Here is a 21,914-nt window from a genome sequence, read left to right as displayed (position 1 = left end):
GGACCAGACACCGACACAAAAAGTGAGTCAGACCTCCGAAACAGAGCCGTAGCAGACAGGTACACCCGCAAGGCATGTACCACGTCTAAAGTATGACGCACAACCTCCTTAGGATGCACCGGCCGAGGACACAAGGATGGAAGTACAATGTCCTTGTTAAGGTGGAAGGCCAAAACCACCTTCAAAGGGAAGGTTGCAGACGCAACACCGCCTTATCCTCAAGGCCCTAAATGCCTTTGTGGAGTTCCACCCTGGCAACAAATGTTTCCAGGACTACCGTCAAAGTGTCCATGGGAACCATACTGACTCCATAACCAGACAGCTCTCAGGGACCTATTCAAAACCTGAATGAATGAATGACTTGTATAGCGCAACTCATGCGAACTGAATCACCTCTGGGCGCTTTTTCCAGCCAGAGTCTGCTTGGCTGGTGCGGTCATTTTACCCCGTAGGATCGTGACACGCTTGGGACACACAGTCATACACACAGATATACATCTATATACTGGGCCAATTTGGACAAGATCCAATTTACCTACCAGCATGTCTTTGGAGTGTGGGAGGAAACCGGAGTACCCGGAGGAAACCCACGCATGCACAGGGAGAACATGCAAACTCCAGGCAGATGGTGTCGTGGTCGGGATACGAACCAGCGACCCTTTTGCTGCTAGGCGAAAGTGCTACTCACTGCACCACTGTGCTGCCCCTCCTCCTTGCCCATCCTCCTTGCTGCGATGACCGGGGGGGGGGGGGGGGGGGGGATTACCCAGGGGACTCACCAACCCTCCCTCAGTACACAGCGTGTGTGCGAGGAAAAAGCTGTGATGTAAAACAGTGAGGAGACCTGTGCTGTGCGCTGTAGAAGCCAGCACTAGAGACCAAAACCACATCCAAAATGGGCAGACACCTCAGAAAGAACAGAGGACGGCCACAGTAAAATGGCTGACCGCAATAGCAAGCTGCGCCATAGCACGACCACAACAAAATGTCAGTCAATGGGATCTCCCAAGGTAAACGGCAGATTACAAAAAAAATGGCAGCGAAACACCGTAACGTTGATGAGAATGCCTATGTAGCCTTTCTGCGGCAGAAGCGGACCAACATTTCAGCCAGATCAGGTCAACGCAGTACCAAGGCCCTGGAGAGCAAGGGAATCGTATCCAAGGCCGTCTCGCAAACAAACTTAAGGCCCTACACCAACTGGTCAGCCAGTTCCACACAGGCTGGGGGAGCATGTTGCTCTTAAAGGGTCACTAAAGGAAACATTTTTTTTAGCTGAAATGACTGTTTACAGGGTATAGAGACATAATAGTTAACCGATTCCTTTTAAAAATGATTGAAAATAGATAAAAACCAATCATATAAAATGCCTGCAGTTTAGTTTTAGTTTTTGCTGTTGTTTCCTGGTTCTCTGATGTACAGAGCCAGACAGCCAATAGAGGGCAGAGATGGATTTTAAAACGAAACTGGATTGGTGCTGAGGGGTTTTAGACACACAGTAATCACACCTCCTTGATCAGTCACCACAGTGAGAAATCTCCCAGTACTGTGGTGATCAGGAAACAGACAACCAGGAAGTGTCCAGAACAGAGAGGAATTACAGCAACATCAAGGCAAAAAATGAACAATGAGGACATGAAACCAGGACTGCAGTAAGGTAAAGGAAGCAAAAAAAAAAAAAAAAATTCCTTTAGTGACCCTTTAACTTGTGGTGCAGCATTTTTGCCCATTCAGTAAGTGTCCGAGACACCAAAACTCCGTCCACAGCCGGACGCACTGCTGACCCCACCACCGTGAATAGGGAGCGGGCCACTGCCTCAGCTCTCCTGTCCACAGGGTCCTTGAAAGCAGGAGCCCCCTCTACTGGAAGCATGGTCACCTTGTTTAACCTGGACACAAGAGGGTCCACTATCTGAAAAGTCCATTTCTTCAGGAAACTCTCCTCAAAAGTGTAACTGACCGTCATATATTTGGGGACCGAAAAGACCCTTTGCTGTCGTTCCCATTCCTTGTATAGAAGTTCATCAAGATAAGGTACACAAGGAAACACCTTTTCAGTGCGGGTTGGCTTACGGAACCCGAAAGGGACCGACGTCTCTGTAGATGCGTCCGCCTTATCCTCCATTTTAACAGTATCCCGCACCATGGTGATAAGCGCTCCAACAAGCGCCCCATAATACACGGAGTCATCCTCACTGTCTGAACGGTCATGGTCCGCGTCTTCCGACACATCAGAACCTTGGCCGGGAGCAGTAGCTGGACCAAAATCCAAGTCAAAGTCCTCGTAAGAAGGTGGGGCATTTTTTTAACCCCCTTTCGCCCGCACACCGCTACCACCCTGGCAACAAAAGCCTCCAGGACTGCCGACATAGCGTCCACAGAAACAGCAGGTGCAGGGGCACCAGTCACCAACACAGGCATGTCTGGGGAAGAAGCATCAGCTTAGGACGCCATACTGCCCACGCGTCTTACACCCTTAGGGACGCAACACAAGGCACACAACCCACCCTCCTAACTGCTACAGATGCCAAAGGCCCACCAGAGGACTCACCACCCAAGCAGGCGCTGCACAGCTGCCGTCCACACTGTCCTGTCAGAGGTGCTCTCCCCGCACAACCACACGCATCACTCTCTCCCAGAGGTGTGGACTAGGCTGTTCGCGCCAGAAATCTTTACCACCGCTGAAGGCCAAAAAACCACAAGAAAATGCCCACCCTGTAGAAAAGCATGTGGGCTACAAGAAAATGGCCGCCGTTGTGAGAAACAATAGGGTTGCGCGGGCTACAAGACACCGCCAAAATGGCAGCCGGACACATGGAAACAAAGAACGCACCAAAAACACAGGCAGCAAACACCCCATGGCCCCCCACACAAGACAGTCAGATAGTACCCCTAGGACAGCGGACCCACTGCGCAGCCCCCCGCCAGAGAATAGAGTGTCTGCCCAGCCCCCCCCCCATTGGTGGAACCCCCCCCCCCCGCCACACACAGAAAGCCTAGCTAACAAAGCATAGGGAGGAGGGAAGGGAGGGAAGAGAAGAAAGGAAGGGTGGAAGGACCTTCTCCTTTGCTAGGCAAAAAAAAAAAAAAAAAAAAAAAAAAAAAAAAAAGGGGGAGGCTGCAGGGAGGAGGGTTATGTCCGGAGGGACCTCCCTGGAATGTCCAGCCGTTCCAACCTGCTGAGGGGGAACTGCTACTCAACTGTCCTGCTGGAAAGCATTCCTGACAGAACCACCACCCGAGTAATACGGGGGTAGCCGTCGGCCCTGCACACTGTGACACAGACAGTAATAGCCTGGTCATATGTGTGTCCCAGAGCGTAAAGCTCACCGGCCACCCCTGGAGCAAACAGGGCATGTCGTGGCCGACCCAGCGCATAGCTAAAGGTCTGCACACGCTCTATGGCCGAAACTGGGGGGGGGGGGGGGGAGGACTACAAGGCTCTAGGTCTAGGACATCCAGCCTGTCGCCCAGTCGGCAATTGCTAGAAGATTGCAGGATCAAAGTAGGAAAAAAAAAAAGTTATTTACCGGTAACATCCTTTTCCAGGAGTCTCAGAACAGCCACCATAGAGACCTTGGCAACTCCCATTTCAGGAAGCACGCCTTACAATTCAAGATTTAAGCCTCACCATCCTGCCAACCCCTCAGTTCTTCAAGAGTACCTCTGGGCAGCTGGGGAGACACAAGAACATATCATACTAATCTTTACATTACCTGACAGTCTAATGCAATGAGCTCTTCAGGATCTGATTATTTGGGTGGGTACCAGTGCCATCCTGAAAGACTCTGGAAAAGGATGTTACCGGTAAGTAACTCCCATTTTTTCCCCCGTTCGTCTTTCAGGACAGACACCATAGAGAGGACCTTACCTTAGGGTGGGACTAATGCCTGCAGTACTTTACGCCCAAAAGCCTGATCTTTTGCCCACAGCAGATCCAACCTGTAGTGCTTCACGAATGTGGCAAAGCTGGACCACGTTGCAGCCCTACAGATCTGCTCCGGAGAAGCACCAGCCCACTTTGCCTGAGAAGTCGCCATTGCCCTGGTGGAATGTGCCTTAATACCCTCCGGAGGCTCCAGCCCCTCGGCTACATAAGCCTGAATAATGGCCAACCTCAACCTACTGGCTATTGTTAGTCTAGAGGCTTTGCATCCTTTTCTAGCCCCTGAAAAGGACACAAAAAAAGGAATCAGACTTCCAAAACTATTTTGTACTATCCAAGTACTGAAGAACGCACCTTCTAACGTCCAATTTATGAAAAATATGTTCCTGTTCCTTCACAGGACTCAAACAGAAGGTAAGTAAATAATTTCTTGGCCTCTATGAAAACTAGAGGCCACCTTTGGCAAAAAGGCCGGATCGGTTTTGAAAATCACCCAGTCTGGAAACGCCTGAAAAAAGGGTGCCCTAATAGAGAGGGCTTTGAGTTCGCTCCCTCTCCTTGTCGTAGTGATCGCCACCAAAAACACTGTTTTTGAGGGTGATCAATTTTAACGAGTACCTGTAATGGATCACCCACCTGTGAGGGCCTGCAGAACTAAAGAAAGATCCCATATTGGGAAGGGGGAGACTGACTGGCCTCTGTCTTTTTAAGGCTTTAAAAAACCTGGTTATCCATGGGTCTGTTGCTAGCTGTTTTTCCAAGAAAAAGCTCAAAGCGGATATCTGAACCCTCCCCCCAGGCAGGACAAGAATATCCTACCGGACTCAGAGCTTCGGGTCATTTGGAAAAAAACTAACCGTTTTGCTGTGTAGGGAGAAACAGAAATCAAAAACTGAGGATCGCGTTTGCTGTGGGGAGAAGCCTCTCATCTCGCAGGCGTGCCGTCCTGGAAGATTACTAGAGAAAAAAAAAAAAAGTTTTAGCTTGCGTCGGTATGCAAGATAACAGCATTGTACAATGGAGTAGAGTCCCCGTCTTGTATTGTTGGAACCTCTGCCCTCATGCTGATCTAAATTTTACAAGGGCTAAGAGAAAAAAAAAAAAAAATAAATTTTTTTTATTTATATATATATATATATATAATCTATCTTATACTCGAGTCAGTGTACCTAAAATTGAGAGGCTGTGGGCGTCCATCGTTTAAAACTCGGTCTCCTCCCGTCCCTTCCGTGATAGGTGTTTTTCACCAGACAGAGTTCTGCCTATCGCAAAGCTTTTCTCATCCTCACCCATCCCAGCAGACACTGTGTTCAGTGTTGCGCCAATCACGGACGAAACAGAGTACGAGGATGAGAGAACGTCCGTGATAGGCGTTTCTCAGCTTACACAGTTCCGCCTATCACGGAAGGGACCAGGAGGAAACCGCAAGTTTTAAACAATGAATGGACGCCCGCAGCCTCTCAATTTTGGGCACAGCGAGGACGCAATGGGCATTGTTGACCCTCTTCTCCGCTTACAGTAGCTGCTGCATTCTCACCCTCAGCTTATACTCGAGTCAATACGTTTTCCCAGACTCCGATCCTGCAGTGCCAGACGTGTCTCCCTGCTTAAGCCAGTACATGTCTGGGCCCGTCTGAGGTTTGCTAGAGAGCATTTGGATGATCCAGAAGAAGATTGGGAGAATGTCATATGGTCAGATAAAACCAAAGTAGAACAGTTTGGTAGAAACAACTCGTCGTGTTTGGAGGAGAGAATGCAGAGTTGCAACCAAAGAACACCATGCCTACTGTGAAGCATGTGGGTGGTAGCAACATGCTTGGGATGCCATTTCTCTGCAAAGGAAACCGGACAACTGATCCGTGTACATGAAAGAATGAATGGGGCCATGTATCGTGAGATTTTGAGAGCAAACCTCCTCCCATCAGCAAAAGCATTGAAGATGAATTGTGGCTGGGTCTTTCAGCATGACAATTATCCCAAACACACCACCCGGGCAACGAAGGAGTGGCTTCGTAAGAAGCATTATAAAAAGGTCCTGGCGTGGCCTAGCCAGTCTCCAGATCTCAACCCCCATAGAAAACCTTTGGAGGGAGTTGAAAGTCTGTTGCACAGCGACAGCCCCAAAACATCACTGCTCTAGAGGAGATCCGCTTGGAGGAATGGGCCAACATACCAGCAACAGCGTGTGACAAGCTTGTGAAGACTTACAGAAAAACGTTTGACTGCTGTCATTGTCAACAAAGGATATATAACAAAAGTATCGAGATGAACTTTTGATACTGACCAAAATACTAAATTTTCCACCATAATTTGCAAATAAATTCTTTCCAAATCAGACAATGCGATTGTCTGGATTTGTTTCCACATTTTGTTTCTCATAGTTGAGGTATACCTATGATGACAATTACAGGCCTCATCTTTTTAAGTGGGAGAACTTGCACAATTGGTGACTGACTAAATACTTTTTTGCAAAGCTTATTCAGCAATGTGACAAAAAGCAATGCGACATTCTTTTGAATCTTCTGTACATTACTAAAATCTTGTTACATTGCCTTTGAGAATCTGCAATTCACCCACTTTTATGTCATGAAAAAGCATCAGCAGTTCATTCAGATGTAGAAGGAGAATTTTTATTTTACAATTACGTACAAGGATGTGAGAACTTATAAACAACAAAAAGGGAACAATCCTCCCATCGGCTGAAAAAAAAAAAAAAAAAAAGTTAAATAAAAATTTATAAAGCAGCTCCATCTGCGTGTGTGGAAAACATATGGGAACCAATAATAAGCATCCAATATCTGCCTATACATTTAAATCAGCTGGGCCTGGCAGGAACCTTGCGTTTCCTATTTTTTGTGTTATTTGGAAGAGATGCATACTTTGTTTTTACAGCAGGTAACAAGATTGCATTGAGTCTGTCTAGTAAAGTCCAAAACCCCGATGTGTACAGATTGGCAATGTAAAATCCCAGTCCCGCATGGGACTGGTCGAGATCAGCTGGGGTCACCGATTTCGAGGCTTTATTTTCATTTCTTTAGTGGGACAACTTCCAGAGGCTTTCCAATGTCCCTCCCACGCAGCTTGAGGCCTGAAAAACAGGGGATTGTAAGTGGGATTGCCCCAATATTTCTATAAACATTTTAATAAGATTTCCTGCAAAAAAAAAAAAAAAGCTGCACTGTTCAAATGAATAAAATACAATTTGAGGCCCAAACTCAATCTTTAAAGTCTTAGCAAAGCTGGAATAGAATTGCAGCTGTAAAATTGCTGTTTTGAACATGTAAACCCAATTTTATCAGGGAAAGTACAGTGGGGAAAAAAAAAACTAAAAACGTATTTGATCCCCTGCTGATTTTGTACATTTGCCCACTGACAAATGATCAGCCTATAATTTTAATAGTAGGTTTAATTTAACAGTGAGACAGAACAAAAATATGCAGAAAAACGCATTTCAAAAGTTATAAATTGATTTACATTTAATGAGTGAAATAAGTATTTGATCCCCTATCAAATCAGCAATATTTATGGCTCCCAGGCGTCTATACAAAGCAACGAGTTCAGATTAGGAGCACTTGACACCTGTCCACCGAAGCAAATCAGATTCCAATCTCTCCACCAAGACCAAGAGCTGTCCAAGGATGTCAGGGACAATATTGTAGACGTACAAAAAGCTGGAATGGGCTACAAGACCATCGCCAAGCAGCCTGTAAAGAGGGTGACAACAGTTGGTGTGATTATTCGCAAATGTAAAAAACACAAAATAACTGTCACCCTGTGTGGGGCTCCATGCAAGATCTAACCTCATGGAGTTTCAATGATCAGAACAGTGAGGAATCAGCCCAGAACATGGGAGAATCTTGTCAACGATCTCAAGGCAGCTGGGACCACAGTCACCAAGAAAACAATTGGTAACACACTATGCTGTGAAATACAAAGTCTGCAAGGACCTCTGCTCAAGAAAGCACATGTACGTCTGAAGTTTGCTAATTAACCACTTCTCCACCGGATCTATTCTAGCACTTCTCTCCTTCATGTAAAAAAAATAAAAATAAAAAAAAAGTGTTTCCTAGAAAAATTACTCAGAACCCCCAAACATAAAATATATATATATATATATATATATATATTATTATTTTTTTTTTTTTTAGCCGACACCCTAGGAAATAAAATGGTCATTGCAACTCCCCCCCCTCACACGGTACTTGTGCAATAATTTTTTAAACGCCTTTAAAAAAAATAAAAAAAAATAAAATAAAGTTAGCCCAATTTTTTTTTTTGTATAATGTGAAAGATGTTACGCCGAGTAAATAGATACCCAACATGTCACGCTTTAAAATTGCACACTAATGGAATGGCACCAAACTTCGGTACTAAAAATCTCCATAGGCGACACTTGAATTTTTTTTTACAGGTTACTATTTGAGTTACAGAGGCAGTCTAGTGCTAGAATTGTTGCACACTCTCCAACGCATGTGACGATACCTCACATGTGGGGTTTGAACAGCGTTTACATATGTGTTCGCTTCCGAGCGCAAGCTACCGGGGCATTTTTTTTTATCACTTTTATTCCTATTACAAAGGAATGTAAACATCCCTTGTAATAGGAATGGTGTGCGACAGGTTCTCTTTATGGACCCCACATCTCTCCTCCAGACTTGAAAGCAGGAGACCGTAGAGAAAGAAAAAAAAAAAAAAAATCACCGATCTCATGCTGACAGCTGTTTACTTCCGGGTACCCGGGCGTGACATCACAACGTCGCACCCAGGCCCTTTCAACGGTCCTAGAGATGACGGGAAATCTCTATCGTCATAAGCCGGCCGATTTGTTCTCTGGCACGGGAGAGCCCGGAGATGCACCGGATGGCGGCAGAGGGACGTCCCCTCCCACTGCCTATAAGAACAATCAAGCAGCGGAACTGCCGCTATGATCATTCATATCGTGCACAGAATCGCCGGCAGAATATGGCGATATCTGAATGCCTGTAGCTGCAGGCATCATTCAGATATTGCCGCACAAAGTCGAGGACGTTATATGAGGTCTTCGGTGGACAAGTGGTTAATGAACGAATGATTCAGAGGAGAAATTGTTGTGGTCAGATGAGACCCAACCCCCCCCCCAAAAAAAAAAACAAAAAAAAAACCTGAGCTCACAACTCGCCGTGTTCGGAGGAGGGGGGGGGGGGGGGGGAATGCTGCTTATGACCCAACACCACCATCAAACATGGGAGGTGGAAACACAGACAAGGCAACAAAAGAGGCTCAAGAAGAAGCACATTAACCACTTGCTGACCAGCTGGCGCAGTTTTACTGCAGCAACATGGCACGGCGAAACGCTATGTTACGTTGCTTCTCCCTGTAGCCACTAGGGGCACGCACGCCTGCTGCTCATCCCCGGTGCGAGTGCCCAGTACCTGTGATCGCTTGTGACAGAGCGAGAATCAGGAGCTGTATGAGTAAACACACAGCTCCCGGTTCTCTGAGGGGAGAAATGACTGATCGTACGTTCATACTTTGTATGAACAGCGATCTGTCATTTCGCTTAGTCAGTTCCACCCCCCCTTCAGTTAGAACACTTTAGGGAACATATTTAACTCCTTGATTGCCCCCTAGTGTTAACCCCTTCATTGCCAGTGACATTTTTACAGTAAATCGGTGCATTTTTATAGCACCGATCGCTGTAAAAATGCCAATGGTCCCAAAAACTTGTCAAGTGTCCGCCATAATGTCGCAGTCCTGATAAAAAAAAAAAATATAAAACGCTTATTGCGATTTTAATATGTAGAATACATAGCCTAAACTGAGGGAAAAAAAAAAATTGTTAAAAATAAAAAATATTGGGATATTATAGCAAAAAGATTGTGTTTTTTCCAAAATTTTCGCTGTTCTTTTGTTTATATCACAAAAAAATTACCACCAAACGTGGGGAGGGAATATAGAATAATAACAATATGCAAATTTTGTTTGGGTACAGCGTTGCACGACAGCGCAATTGTCAGTTAAAAAGACACAGTGCCAAACTGTGAAAAGTGCTCGGGTCAGGAAGGGGGTAAAATCTTCTGGGGCTGAAGCGGTTAAGGTCCTGAGTGGCCTAGCTAATCAATAGACCTTAAGCCCATAGAAAATATGTGGAGGGAGCTGGAGGTTCGAGTTACCAAACCTCGGCCTCAAAACCTTAATGACTTGGAGAGGATCTGCAAAGAGGAGTGGGAAAAAAACCCTCCTGAGATGTGCCAAGGAGGGAGGTAGGTTTACAATCACTTTAGAGTGAAAAGCCTTGAGACTTTACAATTCCATTAAGTACCGTATTTATCGGCGTATACCGCGCACTATTTTGCCCTGAAAGTCAGGGCAAAATCATGGGTGCGCGGTATACGCCGATACCCGCCACAAGTTTGAATACTGCGCCGGCATATACCGAGCGCAGTACACTCGTGTATCTTCGGGCAGTCTCGGCGCCTCTCGCACTGACGTCCTGAGCGTACAGGACGTCAGCGCGAGAGTTGCCGAGCCTGCCCGACGATACACAAGTGTACTGAGCTCGGTATATGTCGGCGCAGTATTCAAACTCGGCGCGGGAAACGAGCGGGGAGGACGCCGAACCCGCCGAAGAGGACACCCGAAGCCGCAGACGGACGCCGGACCCGACTAGGCCGCCGCGCAAGACACCAAAACTGTAAGTACAAAACATCTTTTTTCCACAGGAATTCGGGCAACTTTAGGGGTGCACGCTATACCCCGATAAATACGGTACATATAGATTATTTTGGTGAAAAAGGATGTTTAGTGTCACTTTAAAGCACTTTGGATCAACGTGACAGCCAGGCAAATACATTTTCAGCAGTTGGTCAGCAAAGCCTTTGTACTCCTCAGCACAGGCTTATTTTAAAAATTGGACAGTAAGAACAGGATTAAAAACGTGTATGCACTTTAAAAGTAAGATAGATGGGAGGGAGGGAGGGGAGGGTTGGGATTGATGGATATTTTTAGCTTTTGTAATTAATTCTTTGTATGCACATAAAATGTACTGAGTGTAAAATATGGATTTATATTTTCTGTTTTGCATTTGTATGGAAACTATAAAAAAAAAAAAAATTGGACAGTCAATTCACTACTAAAAAGGTGGTGTAACATAACTTACTAGTCCGTATGCATAAAGCATACACAGGATACTTACCGATTGCTCTTTCAATCTTTCCCATTACTTGATTGCTGGGAATAGCTTTTCCACACTCATAATCTGCAATTACTTGTGGCTTCTCATTAATTCTCTGAAAATAAAAATACAAAATACAGGATAAAAAAAAAAAAAAAAAAAAAAAAAGAAGGGCACTGGAAACTTTGTACTCATTTTAAACTCTGAAAACCAGAAGTTTCCATTTCTCAAAGCAGATAACATGCACACATTATTGGATCTGTTTAGAAGAGAGCCAAGTTAACCTATGTTATTTTGTGGCTTGTGATAAACACCAGGTAAAAAAAAAAAAAAAAAACACACAGGACAGAACGGCAATGAAGTCACCTCAATTTCAGGGTAAAGTAAAAATGTCAAAGTTCACTTGCTATAATCTACAGCAACCTCTAAATTGGTATCTGGCTCTCAAAACATGATTAATGGCTGCATTGCATTTTAGCCACTAAAAATGTGCAGTATTTAGAATGGCTCAAATCCCCTGCCTCCCCCCTCCTCGCCAATACCTTAGTTGAGCTTCCCCAGCACTCTGTTCAGCTGTAGGAGCCTTGGCTGGAGAACACCGGCTCAGCTTTAACCACTGTATTCTGGGTTTAAATGCAAAGTGGTATGCTTGTCAAACCCAGAAGTACTGGTCATTTCTGAGGGCTTCAACAGAAGTCAGCCAGGATGTCAGTCTTGCTGCCTAAAAGTGTCAACATTAGGACCTATGTACATGGCCATAAAATAATTATGCAGAATCTTGCTAGCAGCAAGATTCTGCATAAAATGTCTGTACTGCAACTGAATCAAAATGGACTTGCAGTGCGTATAGAGGCGACACATACAGATAGCTTGCATAGCCACTTCTCCCTCGACTAATTTAAGACAGCCAATGCATACTCAAAATACTTTACAACACTGTGCCAAGGTCAGGGGCAACATGTAAACAGCGTGTAATCAGAACCTGCTAATATGTACACATCTGTAAACATTAGCACTAATAAATTACATGTGTACAGTGTAAAATATGGCCAATATTTTTCTAGGCTTGGTTTACACAGCTAAACACTGCACACCAAAACCGATCAGTGTGCATTTGCCCAAAGGAAACAAAAATTGCTGTATAGAGAGAATCATATAAAATTATATATCTGAACAAAGCATATTTACAGCTATGTGCATGAGCCTATACGGAAAGGTATACTCTGTTTCATGACATATCAGGCCATTTTTAGCTCTCCAAATACACCTCCCCATAGAAGTCAAATTAGCTGCCTAGAAAAGAGCAGGGTCTGAATGCTTACAGTGGCCAGGTCCTTCTGTGTGAGGCCTTTAGTCTGTCTGCCTTGCTGAATGACTTTGCCCACTTCTAGTGGCACTCTGTCGTGGTGCAGTTCCTCTGTTTCTCTGTCCAGCTTGGCTGTGTTCTTGGTTATTGTGTGCTGCTTATTCTGTCCCGCAGACCCTGGAGACAGATACCAATAACATGTACATTAAGTGAATTTGTACGCTTCATTTACTTTAGAAAACGTGTACACTATTTGTGCAGACAGGCTAGTTATACGGTCGTATACTCTGCGCTCTTTTAATATATTATTTGGTACAATAATCCATCTCATGTTAACCAATCATGTAATTTTACAGCTTAAAGCTATCAAGTTAAACCCCGATGTAAAAAGGGTCTATGCACTGTTAAAGTCCAATGCATCCATTAAGTCATTGTAGTCCCGGTTATCCCAGGACAAGTCCATTTTGTGAACGCTCTGAAGTATGGTGTTAGATTTTATTGGACAGTACATAGCTCTGGGCCACTGCACTCATTGTTTTGGCAGATGAGGATTTAGAACTTACATTTTTTGGAAGTCTCCACCTCATCCCCTTTTCTTTGAGCTGAAGTAATTGCCTGCAAGACAAGAGTGACAGATAAGTTTCACAACACTTCTACTGATATAATGATATAAGTAAAGACACAGTGCCTTGCAAAAGTATTTACCCCTTTGACATTTTTTCCTGTTTTGTTGCATTACAACCTGGAATTAAAATTGATTTTTGGGGGCTGTTTTTTGGTGGTCATTTTTTTTTACTGTGACAAAGTGCTTGAAACCTCTGAACGGAAAAATGAACAGAGAATATCCATCTATAGCTCCTAGTATGTTTATTTGCACGACTCCTCTCTGACAGGTTAAGACAGAATCCCAGGAGACAGCATGCACCCTCCGCCCAGCACACAGGTGATCAATAGCCTCAGCTGTGCATGTTTCCCTATGAGACTGTGTAGGAGGGGTGTCCTTTAACTCTGCTCAGGTCTCAAATTTCACTCAGCTCCCTGCGACACCAGATTCCTACCAATGCCTGCTAGAGCTGAAAAATAACCTTTGATTCGTGTACTTTAAAACGTCTGTAAAAGACAGAGGGCTGCAGATAAAACAGGTACAACTTATGCAGGAGTATTAGTTTCATTTTTGTATCACATGAGCCTAGTCACTTCCGTGGACATGTTTAAAGCGTTTGCTAACCCAAAAGTATAAAGCTGTGCCAACCCTTCTATTATAGGCAGGCATAGCACACTGTACATGTCTTTTATAAAAACAAGGGTTGTAAATGGCAATTTAAAAAAAATCTTCAGGCCAATCCCATGACTCGCAGACGCTGTACAGCTCTAATGGATGGCTTCTGCAGGATGGGGAGATCAAATGATCGCTCAGCCCCTCTTACAGTAGCCCTGGAAACTGGCCAAAAGTCACGTGACCAGCCTGAAGAGCGCACGAAAAAGCGGTATTTACAAGCCTCGTTTTTATAAAAGATTTATACAGCATGCCATGCCCAGCTATAACACAGGGCTCGCAAACCCGGGCGTCAGGTCGCAATTGCGACTAGAATTAGCGACCGGGCGCAGCACAGCTGGGTTAACCTGTCTCCGTGCGCAACCCCCCCCCCATGATCGCGTCGGCTGATAATTGAGGCCACGACTTTGCGGCCTTCTGCAGGCCTATGCTTCTTTCTGGAATCTGGCACCCTCTTGTGGTGGCTGTTGGTTTTACAAGACAACCAGCAATGCTAATGGAGCTGACAGGCAGGGAGGAAGAGTGGAGTGAAAGCAGGGCTGTGGACGATGGAGGGATGTACACCAGCTTTTGTGGTCATCGCAGAGAAGGAATACAGGAAGTGGTAGGTTCAGCCAGGTTATTCCCCCCCCCCCTCTAAAATTTTGTGGGGGGCAGATTAACCACTTAAAGACCCACTTCACGCCGATTTACGACGGCAGAATGGCACGGCTGGGCTTAAAGGGCAACGTACATATGTTGATGTGCCCAGCCGTGCCATTCTGCCGTTGTAAATCGGCAATCGGTCCCCGGAGGTAAAGAATGGGGAGAGCTGTGTGTAAACACAGCTTCCCCGTTCTTCACTGTGGCGCCGTGATCGAGCGTGTGTTCCCTTATATAGGGAATCACAATTGATGAAGTCACACCTACAGCCACCCCCCCTACAGTTAGAAACAGACATGAGGTCACACATAACCCCATCAGCGCCCCCTTGGGGTTAACTCCCAAACTGCAATTGCCATTTTCACAGTAAACAATGCATTTTTTGCTGTGAAAATTACAATGGTCCCAAAAATGTGTCAAAATTGTCCGAAGTGTCCGCCATAATGTCGCAGTCATGAAAAAAAAAAAAAAAAAAAAAAAAAAATATAATAAATCGCCGCCATAATAATATATATTTTTTTGTTGAGGGATATAGCAAAAAGTAAAAAAAATACTGTCTTTTTTTCAAAATTGTCCCTCAATTTTTGTTTATAGCGCAAAAAAATAAAAACCGCAGAGGTGATAAAATACCACCAAAAGAAAGCTCTATTTGTGGGGAAAAAAGGACACCAATTTTGTTTGGGAGCCACGTCGCACAATTGTCAGTTGAAGCGACGTAGTGGCGAATCGCAAAAACTGGCCGGGTCTTTTAGCTGCCTAAAGGTCCGGGCCTTAAAGGGTCACTAAAGTGGAACTCCTGCTGATCGGAACCCTCCCCCCCTCCGGTGTCACAAGTGACACCTTTCAGGGGGGAGGGGGTGCAGATACCTGTCTAAAGACAGGTATTTGCGCCGTAGGGAACCGGGCAGTGAAGCCGGAACGCTTCACTTTCTGGTTCCCTCACTGAGGATGGCAGTGGGGGCAGCAGAGTGACAAGCGATCGCTCGTCCTCTACTGCGGACGTCGCTGGACTCCAGGACAGGTAAGTGTCCTAATATTAAAAAAGTCAGGAGCTGCAGTATTTGTAGCTGCTGGCTTTTAATATTTTTTTCAGGGGACATCCTCTAACATTTTAAGACAAAAGAAAAACAAATTTAGTGTGCATAAGTATACTTTGTAAAGCCCCCCCCCCCCCCCCCAGTTGCTGCAATTTTTGCTGGCAGTCTCTTGGAGTAGGTCTTCGCTTAGCACATCTAGCCACTGGGAAAAACACCAGGAGACAAACATTGAATATCAAAATTATTTTACATGCAACTAGGGCCGAAACAACTAATCGATTAAACAACTAATCAATTACCATTTTCATAATCGATCGGCCAGTAACATAATGGAGTTAAAAAAAATTTGTTTTTAAAAATTGGCCCTTTATAGTACAAAACGCTACTGTAAATATTGCTTTCACTTTCCAACAGTAAAAAATTAACCCCTTACATTAGAAATTTGCTCTTTTTGTACAATTTTTTTTTTTTTAACCCCATTATGTTACCAAACATCTCAGGCCGGGTTCACACACCTGTTTTTTGGTGCTTTTTGCAGAAAAACACTACAGTTTATTTACATGTTTTCCTATGGGACATGTTCACATCCATGAATTTTTTTCAGCTGCTGCCTATTTGGAAAGGGCAAAGACTTGCACTTTTAAACGCAAAATGGTGCCATTTTATTTTTTCAGTTCAATATACTTTAATGGAGAAGCTGCAGAAAAGCATGTAATGTGTTTTTGCTGCAATTTGTGTTTTTTAATCTGCCCAACAACAAATTGGCCAACAAAAATTAATAAATGCAAATCACCGCAAAATTACTTTTTTTTTTTCTCCGCGTTATTAACTGATTAATCTAAAGAATAAATCTGCCAACGAACGGCTTCAGGAGAAAGGGGGGGGGGGGGGGGGGGGGGGACGACTTCCTGTCCCACTTCCTCCTTGGGGCTGGAAAGGAGATTAGCTTAATCGCCTTTTCACAGCCCCTCCCTGTAGGCGAGCGCCTGTCCAACCGGACGGCGCCGCTCGCGCATGTGCAGTGGGTGCCCGGCCGTGAAGCCGAAAGCTGTCACTGCCGGGTGCCCACACTAAGAATGAAGACGCCGGCCGGCGAGGGGGGGGCGAGGAGCGGAGCCCCGGCCGGCGCGTCGCTGGAGCCGTGGAGCAGGTAAGTGTCAGTTTATTAAAAGCCAGCAGCTACACTTTTTGTAGCTGCTGACTTTTAATAAACTTTAAAAAAAGGTGGAAAACCCCTTTAACGCAAAACGGTGCTATTTTTTTTTTTTTTTTGTTCAATATACTTTAATTAAGAAGCTGCAGAAAAGCATGTAATGCGTTTTTGCGGGAATTTGTGTTTTGTAATCTGCCCAACAACAAATTGGCCCAAAAAAATAATGCAAATTGTTTTTTTAAAGGCTATTATCCGATTAATCGAAACAATAATCGTTAGTTGCAGCCCTAGTCTGTTGCGATATGAAACGTGAAAAAAATAAACGTGAAAAGTGTGGTGTGCATTTGACTTCAGCCCCCCCCGTGCCAATACTTTGTAGATCCACCTTTTGCTGCAATTACAGTGGCAACTTAGTCTAAGTAGGTCTTCACCAGCTTTGCATATCTAGAGTGACATTTTTGCCTATTCTTTGCAAAATAGCTCTGTCAGTTTCCCTGTCCCTGCTGAAGAAAAGCATCCCCACAACATGATGCTGCCACCACCATGTTTCATGGTGGCAATGGTGTGTTCAGTGTAGGGCCGAAACCAGTCGATTATGAAAATAGTTGTCAACTATTTTCATAATCAATGTATGCAGGCCAACTGATCAGTTTGACAATTTAATAATTTGTTTACATATCAGGAAATACAGTGCATCACACATATAGCTCAGTACACCAGCCATATATGTCCGTAAGTGCCTGAGAACTTTTGGATGTAAAATGTGAGGAGCAATGCCTCATGGGACATGTGGTCCTGGGGCCTGAGTGACCCTTTAGCAAGGTAACAAACTTCTGCCTTTATAACCAATCTATACATAGCAGATCGCTAGTAGGACATTCTGAAGGTAGGAGGAGCCAGAAGTGGTGGGGACCCCAGAAGAGAACCAGGGCTGCTTTGTGCAAAACCATTACACAGAGCAGGAAAGTATAACATGTTTATTTTATTTTTTTTAACAATAATTTTAAAGACTTGAATAAAAAAAAAAAAAAAAAAAAAAAAAAAAAAAAAAAGGGCCATTGACCTAAAACATTTTTTACCACGAAACACAGCAAGCATATGGTTTTGGGGTGGGTTTTACTTGCATGGAGTACCATAATAAAATAGTTACAAAGAGCATGGGGAAAAACCCCCACCAAAAAAAAACCCCCACACAAAACACCTAAAGAAAATATAAACATGTCCATAATTACTAGCCACGTTTTGTATTTTATTCTACACAAAAATTATCGAAAAAGCAGACTGGCAACTAATGACCCACTTTTGCAGAGAACCGGTTACCGGTGATAACTGAACAGTCTTACTATACAATGTGGGAAGCTTAGCTGCACAGATTTCCCCAGAATCTGGTGAGAGAGATCGATGTTCCTACTTAGTAAGAACACACGATCTGTCTCCTCTCCCCTACCAGAACCAGGATTTGTGTTTTACACACACAGATCCTGGTTCTTCACCCTGTCACAAGCGATCGCGGGTGCCCGGTGGTCATCACCATGCACGGCATCGGCTCAAGGGATGCGCTGTGGGAGCGTGCCTGCTACAGCATCTTAAAATAACCGAGTCTCTGGCTGGAAATACAGTGCAAGGAACATAATGTGTAACATTCCCAGCAAACAATCAGTATCCAACTTTGAAGCAAACTCATCTATAGTTTCTTCTTTTGTATGGTGCAGAAAGGTTAAACTGTCAGGTTTTTATTGCCGAGATTTCCCGTCTGTTTGTCCTGGTGACTGTGGCCAAGAAACAGAAAGGGAGGGGAAAGCAACAATTTATTTTCTATTGGTCTCCAAACTGCAGCCCTTTGCTTGCTTTTAAAAGTTCATTTGGGGCACCACTCCTCCTGCTGACACCAGTGATGGGCCACTACCAACAGGGCATTAATCCCTCCACTGACACCAAGGAAAATATTGACTCCCACTAATACCAACCGGGCTCTATTCCCTCTTCTGACAGGAGTGATGGAGTACAATTCCTCCTCTCAATGACTACAGGCTTTTAATCCTACTGCTCACCAATTCTGGGGCTTTCCCCCCCCCCCCCCCCCCCCCGGTATTAAAAAAGTTTTATTGTAACCGTAAGTCACATAAGTAAAACAGAGACCCATTAGGTACAGAGTGCTTAAAGGGGTGGTTCACCCTAAAAACGACTTTTTTTTATTAGACTGGCCCCCCACATTACAATACGATTAAGGCTATTATTTTTTGATGCTGTACATACCTTGTTTTTGGTCAAAATGTCAATCACAGACATGTGAGGAACGCCCACTCCCGCGGGACTCGCAACCCCGAAGCAACGGGTGAATATGCTGTACAAAAGGTATGTACAGCATCAAAAAAAATAATAAGAGCCCTAATCGTATTGTAATGTGGGGGGCCAGTCTAATAAAGAAAAGTAGTTTTTAGGGTGAACCACCCCTTTAAAGAAACCAAGCTAAATAGGAACATTTCACCCACGCAGGGGTTATATGTATACAGTAGCTGGTCTTAGAACAAAATTAAAAAGACAATATATCTAAATGTAAGCAAAGATCCAAATGATGTGGAGTAGAGGTCGACAGATATGGGTTTTTCTTTGGTCGATGCTTAGAAATTGCGGCGGCCGATGTATGATGCCGACTTTTATTTGGGCCGATATGTTAGGCCGAATTAAAAAAAAAAAAAAAAATTCCCCTTCGCCCTGGTTCACACTGGGTACGATTTGGAACGATTTGAGATGCGATTTGACATGTCAAATCGCATCTCAAATCGGCGGCAATGGCACTGTCCTAATCAGTGCGACACCGCATCTGCGATTTTAAAAAGTAGTTCCTGTACTACTTTTTGCGATTTCGGGCCGCGATTTACATTAAATTGCGGCCGAAATCGCGGCAAAATCGCGCATTTTACCGCGATTTTGAATTCGCAGCAGTGTGAACCTAGGCTTCATCTCATAAAATCTAACAGTTGGAACCCTTTCATACTGGGGTGTTTTTCAGGCGTTTTTGGGCTAAGAATAGCACCTGTAAAGTGCCTGCAAAATGGCTCCCCTGCAGTCTCAGTGTGAACGCCCAAGTGCTTTCGCACTGAGGCGGTGCGCTGACAGGACATTAAAAAGTCTTGCAAGCAGCATCTTTGGAGCGGTGTATACCACTCCTATACCACTCCTGCCCATTGAAATGAATGGGCACTGCTGCCGAAGCGCTACACGGGCACATTTAACCATCTTCAGTAAGGGAATCAGGAAGCGGGCACAAAAACAGGAAATCAAAACTTTTGGATGAAGAAAAAAAAACCCACACACACACACGAGCTAACTTTACTGTTTAGTGTTTTTTTCTTCATTAAAGTGTATTTTTTCCCCCAAAAATACCGTGCGACATAAAATATTGCAACAACCGCTATTTTATTCCCTGGGGTCTATTCTAGCAGAAAATACAGGATTTTTAATTGTAAGCAACAAGTGTCAGAAAAGATTTAGTCTTTAAATGGTTAAACTGTGGGAGTTCAGTTCATTGATAAGCAGCAACATTGTATCTTTTCTCACACTTGGCAGGCTGCCCAGAGACAACTTGCAATGACTTCTGTATCATAGAAGTCAATGCAAGTCACATTTTTTATTTTTAAAAACAATCGGCCCATGACGATTGATTAAAAAGTGCCAAAAATCGCCCGGCCAATATATCGGTCGACCTCTAATGTGGAGGTAGATAGTTTAAACTCAGCACTTCACAATATTTTGTCCTGTGCCTTACAATAAAGAACTGCATGTGTGGCAAGCTTATGAATTAGTGCCAAGAGTCAAGTTCCAAAGTGAATAGGTTATAATGGGATATCATTCAAAACAGGTGTGGCAGAGTAACAGTGGAAATCAAAAAGTATGTTAGGAAGTCTACTACAGGGGGGGGGGGGGTACTCCAACATGCCCCTAAAGTTGAGGAACATTTTTTTTATGGGAAGAGGTGCCACTAACTTTGTCTGGTGACGATATTGGGAAGAGGCGCCACCGCCACCAACATTGTCTGGTGACGATATTGGGAAGAGGCGATACCGCCACCAACATTGTCTGGTGACGATATTGGGAAGAGGCGATACCGCCACCAACATTGTCTGGTGACGATATTGGGAAGAGGCGATACCGCCACCAACATTGTCTGGTGACGATATTGGGAAGAGGCGATACCGCCACCAACATTGTCTGGTGACGATATTGGGAAGAGGCGCCACCGCCACCAACATTGTCTGGTGACGATATTGGGAAGAGGCGATACCGCCACCAACATTGTCTGGTGACGATATTGGGAAGAGGCGATACCGCCACCAACATTGTCTGGTGACGATATTGGGAAGAGGCGATACCGCCACCAACATTGTCTGGCGGTGACGATATTGGGAAGAGGCGATACCGCCACCAACATTGTCTGGCGGTGACGATATTGGGAAGAGGCGATACCGCCACCAACATTGTCTGGCGGTGACGATATTGGGAAGAGGCGATACCGCCACCAACATTGTCTGGTGGTGATGATGATGATGATGATGGGAAGAGGCGATACCGCCACCAACATTGTCTGGTGATGATATTGGGAAGAGGCGATACCGCCACCAACATTGTCTGGTGGTGATGATGATGGGAAGAGGCGATACCGCCACCAACATTGTCTGGTGGTGATGATGATGGGAAGAGGCGATACCGCCACCAACATTGTCTGGTGGTGATGATGATGGGAAGAGGCGATACCGCCACCAACATTGTCTGGTAAAGATAGGGGAAGAGGCGCCACCAACATTAATGATGTTGATGGGTAGAGGCACCACTGCCACCAACACTGTCTGGTGACAATGATGATGGGGAAGAGGCGCCACCAACACTGGTGATGATGATGGGAATCGGTGACACAGCCACTAATGGCGGGCAGAGCCCTGGCTGACTGATAGGTGGAGAATATGTGGGGCTCATCATGGGTGAAGGAAGATCAGCCTCTATGGCCATTGTCAGGGAAGATGGCAGCTCCCAGACAGGCAGCATGGTCACAGCTGAGCTAAGCGCTGGGTGTGGGAGGTCCCTGTGATATCGGTAATATAATAGGACAGGTCCTCTTTATGTTGCTGACCCAGGTCCCAGCACGCCTTGCCAGGCTCTCCAGTCCGCCCTCTCCGCAGCTGTTAGGCCCTCATAAGGAGAACACGGCGCCCCTGTGAGGAAAAAGACAACAATGGAGGCCTCGGAGAGGCCCGAGCCTCGCCTGGTAGCCATTACCTGCTTGGACTTGGACTGCGCAGCAGTCGGGCCCTTCTTCCTCAGGATGGTGACGGTATCCCAGTCGCTCTCAGCCATGACTACTCTTCTCTGTTTCTCCAGACGCTTGTGAAGCAGACGTGCTTAGCCAACGCTAATTCTCCTCCTCCCCGCCCGCCGAGCGATTTCATTCGCCCACAACCACGTC

The 21,914-nt window shown here is 45.0% G+C and overlaps 1 protein-coding gene across 1 annotated transcript; it reads right to left on the bottom strand.

The window, feature by feature from the left end:
- Positions 1 to 6,494: 6,494 nt before the first annotated feature.
- EDF1 (endothelial differentiation related factor 1) lies at positions 6,495 to 21,896 on the bottom strand. The gene is made up of 5 exons (XM_040324477.1): positions 21,728 to 21,896; positions 12,909 to 12,960; positions 12,362 to 12,522; positions 11,061 to 11,154; positions 6,495 to 6,974 (listed from the first exon to the last, which is right to left on the bottom strand). The coding sequence occupies exons 1-5, from the start codon at positions 21,803 to 21,805 to the stop codon at positions 6,913 to 6,915; spliced, it is 447 nt and encodes a 148-aa protein (XP_040180411.1). The 5' UTR covers positions 21,806 to 21,896; the 3' UTR covers positions 6,495 to 6,912.
- Between the last annotated feature and the right edge of the window lie 18 nt (positions 21,897 to 21,914).

Source organism: Rana temporaria, chromosome 9, assembly GCF_905171775.1.
Source record: "Rana temporaria chromosome 9, aRanTem1.1, whole genome shotgun sequence".
Taxonomy (NCBI): Eukaryota; Metazoa; Chordata; class Amphibia; order Anura; family Ranidae; genus Rana; species Rana temporaria.
The sequence above is the reverse complement of the archived record's forward strand: the minus strand, read 5'-3'. Positions and strand labels throughout refer to the sequence as shown.

Coding starts and splice junctions, on each gene's coding strand:
- EDF1 (XM_040324477.1), bottom strand. CDS start 21,805: ATGGCTGAGAGCGACTGGGATACCGTCACCATCCTGAGGAAGAAGGGC. Junction 12,961..21,727: donor CGCAGTCCAAGTCCAAGCAG/GTAATGGCTACC, acceptor CTTGTCTTGCAG/GCAATTACTTCAGCTCAAAG. Junction 12,523..12,908: donor GGTGGAGACTTCCAAAAAAT/GTAAGTTCTAAA, acceptor ATCTGTCTCCAG/GGTCTGCGGGACAGAATAAG.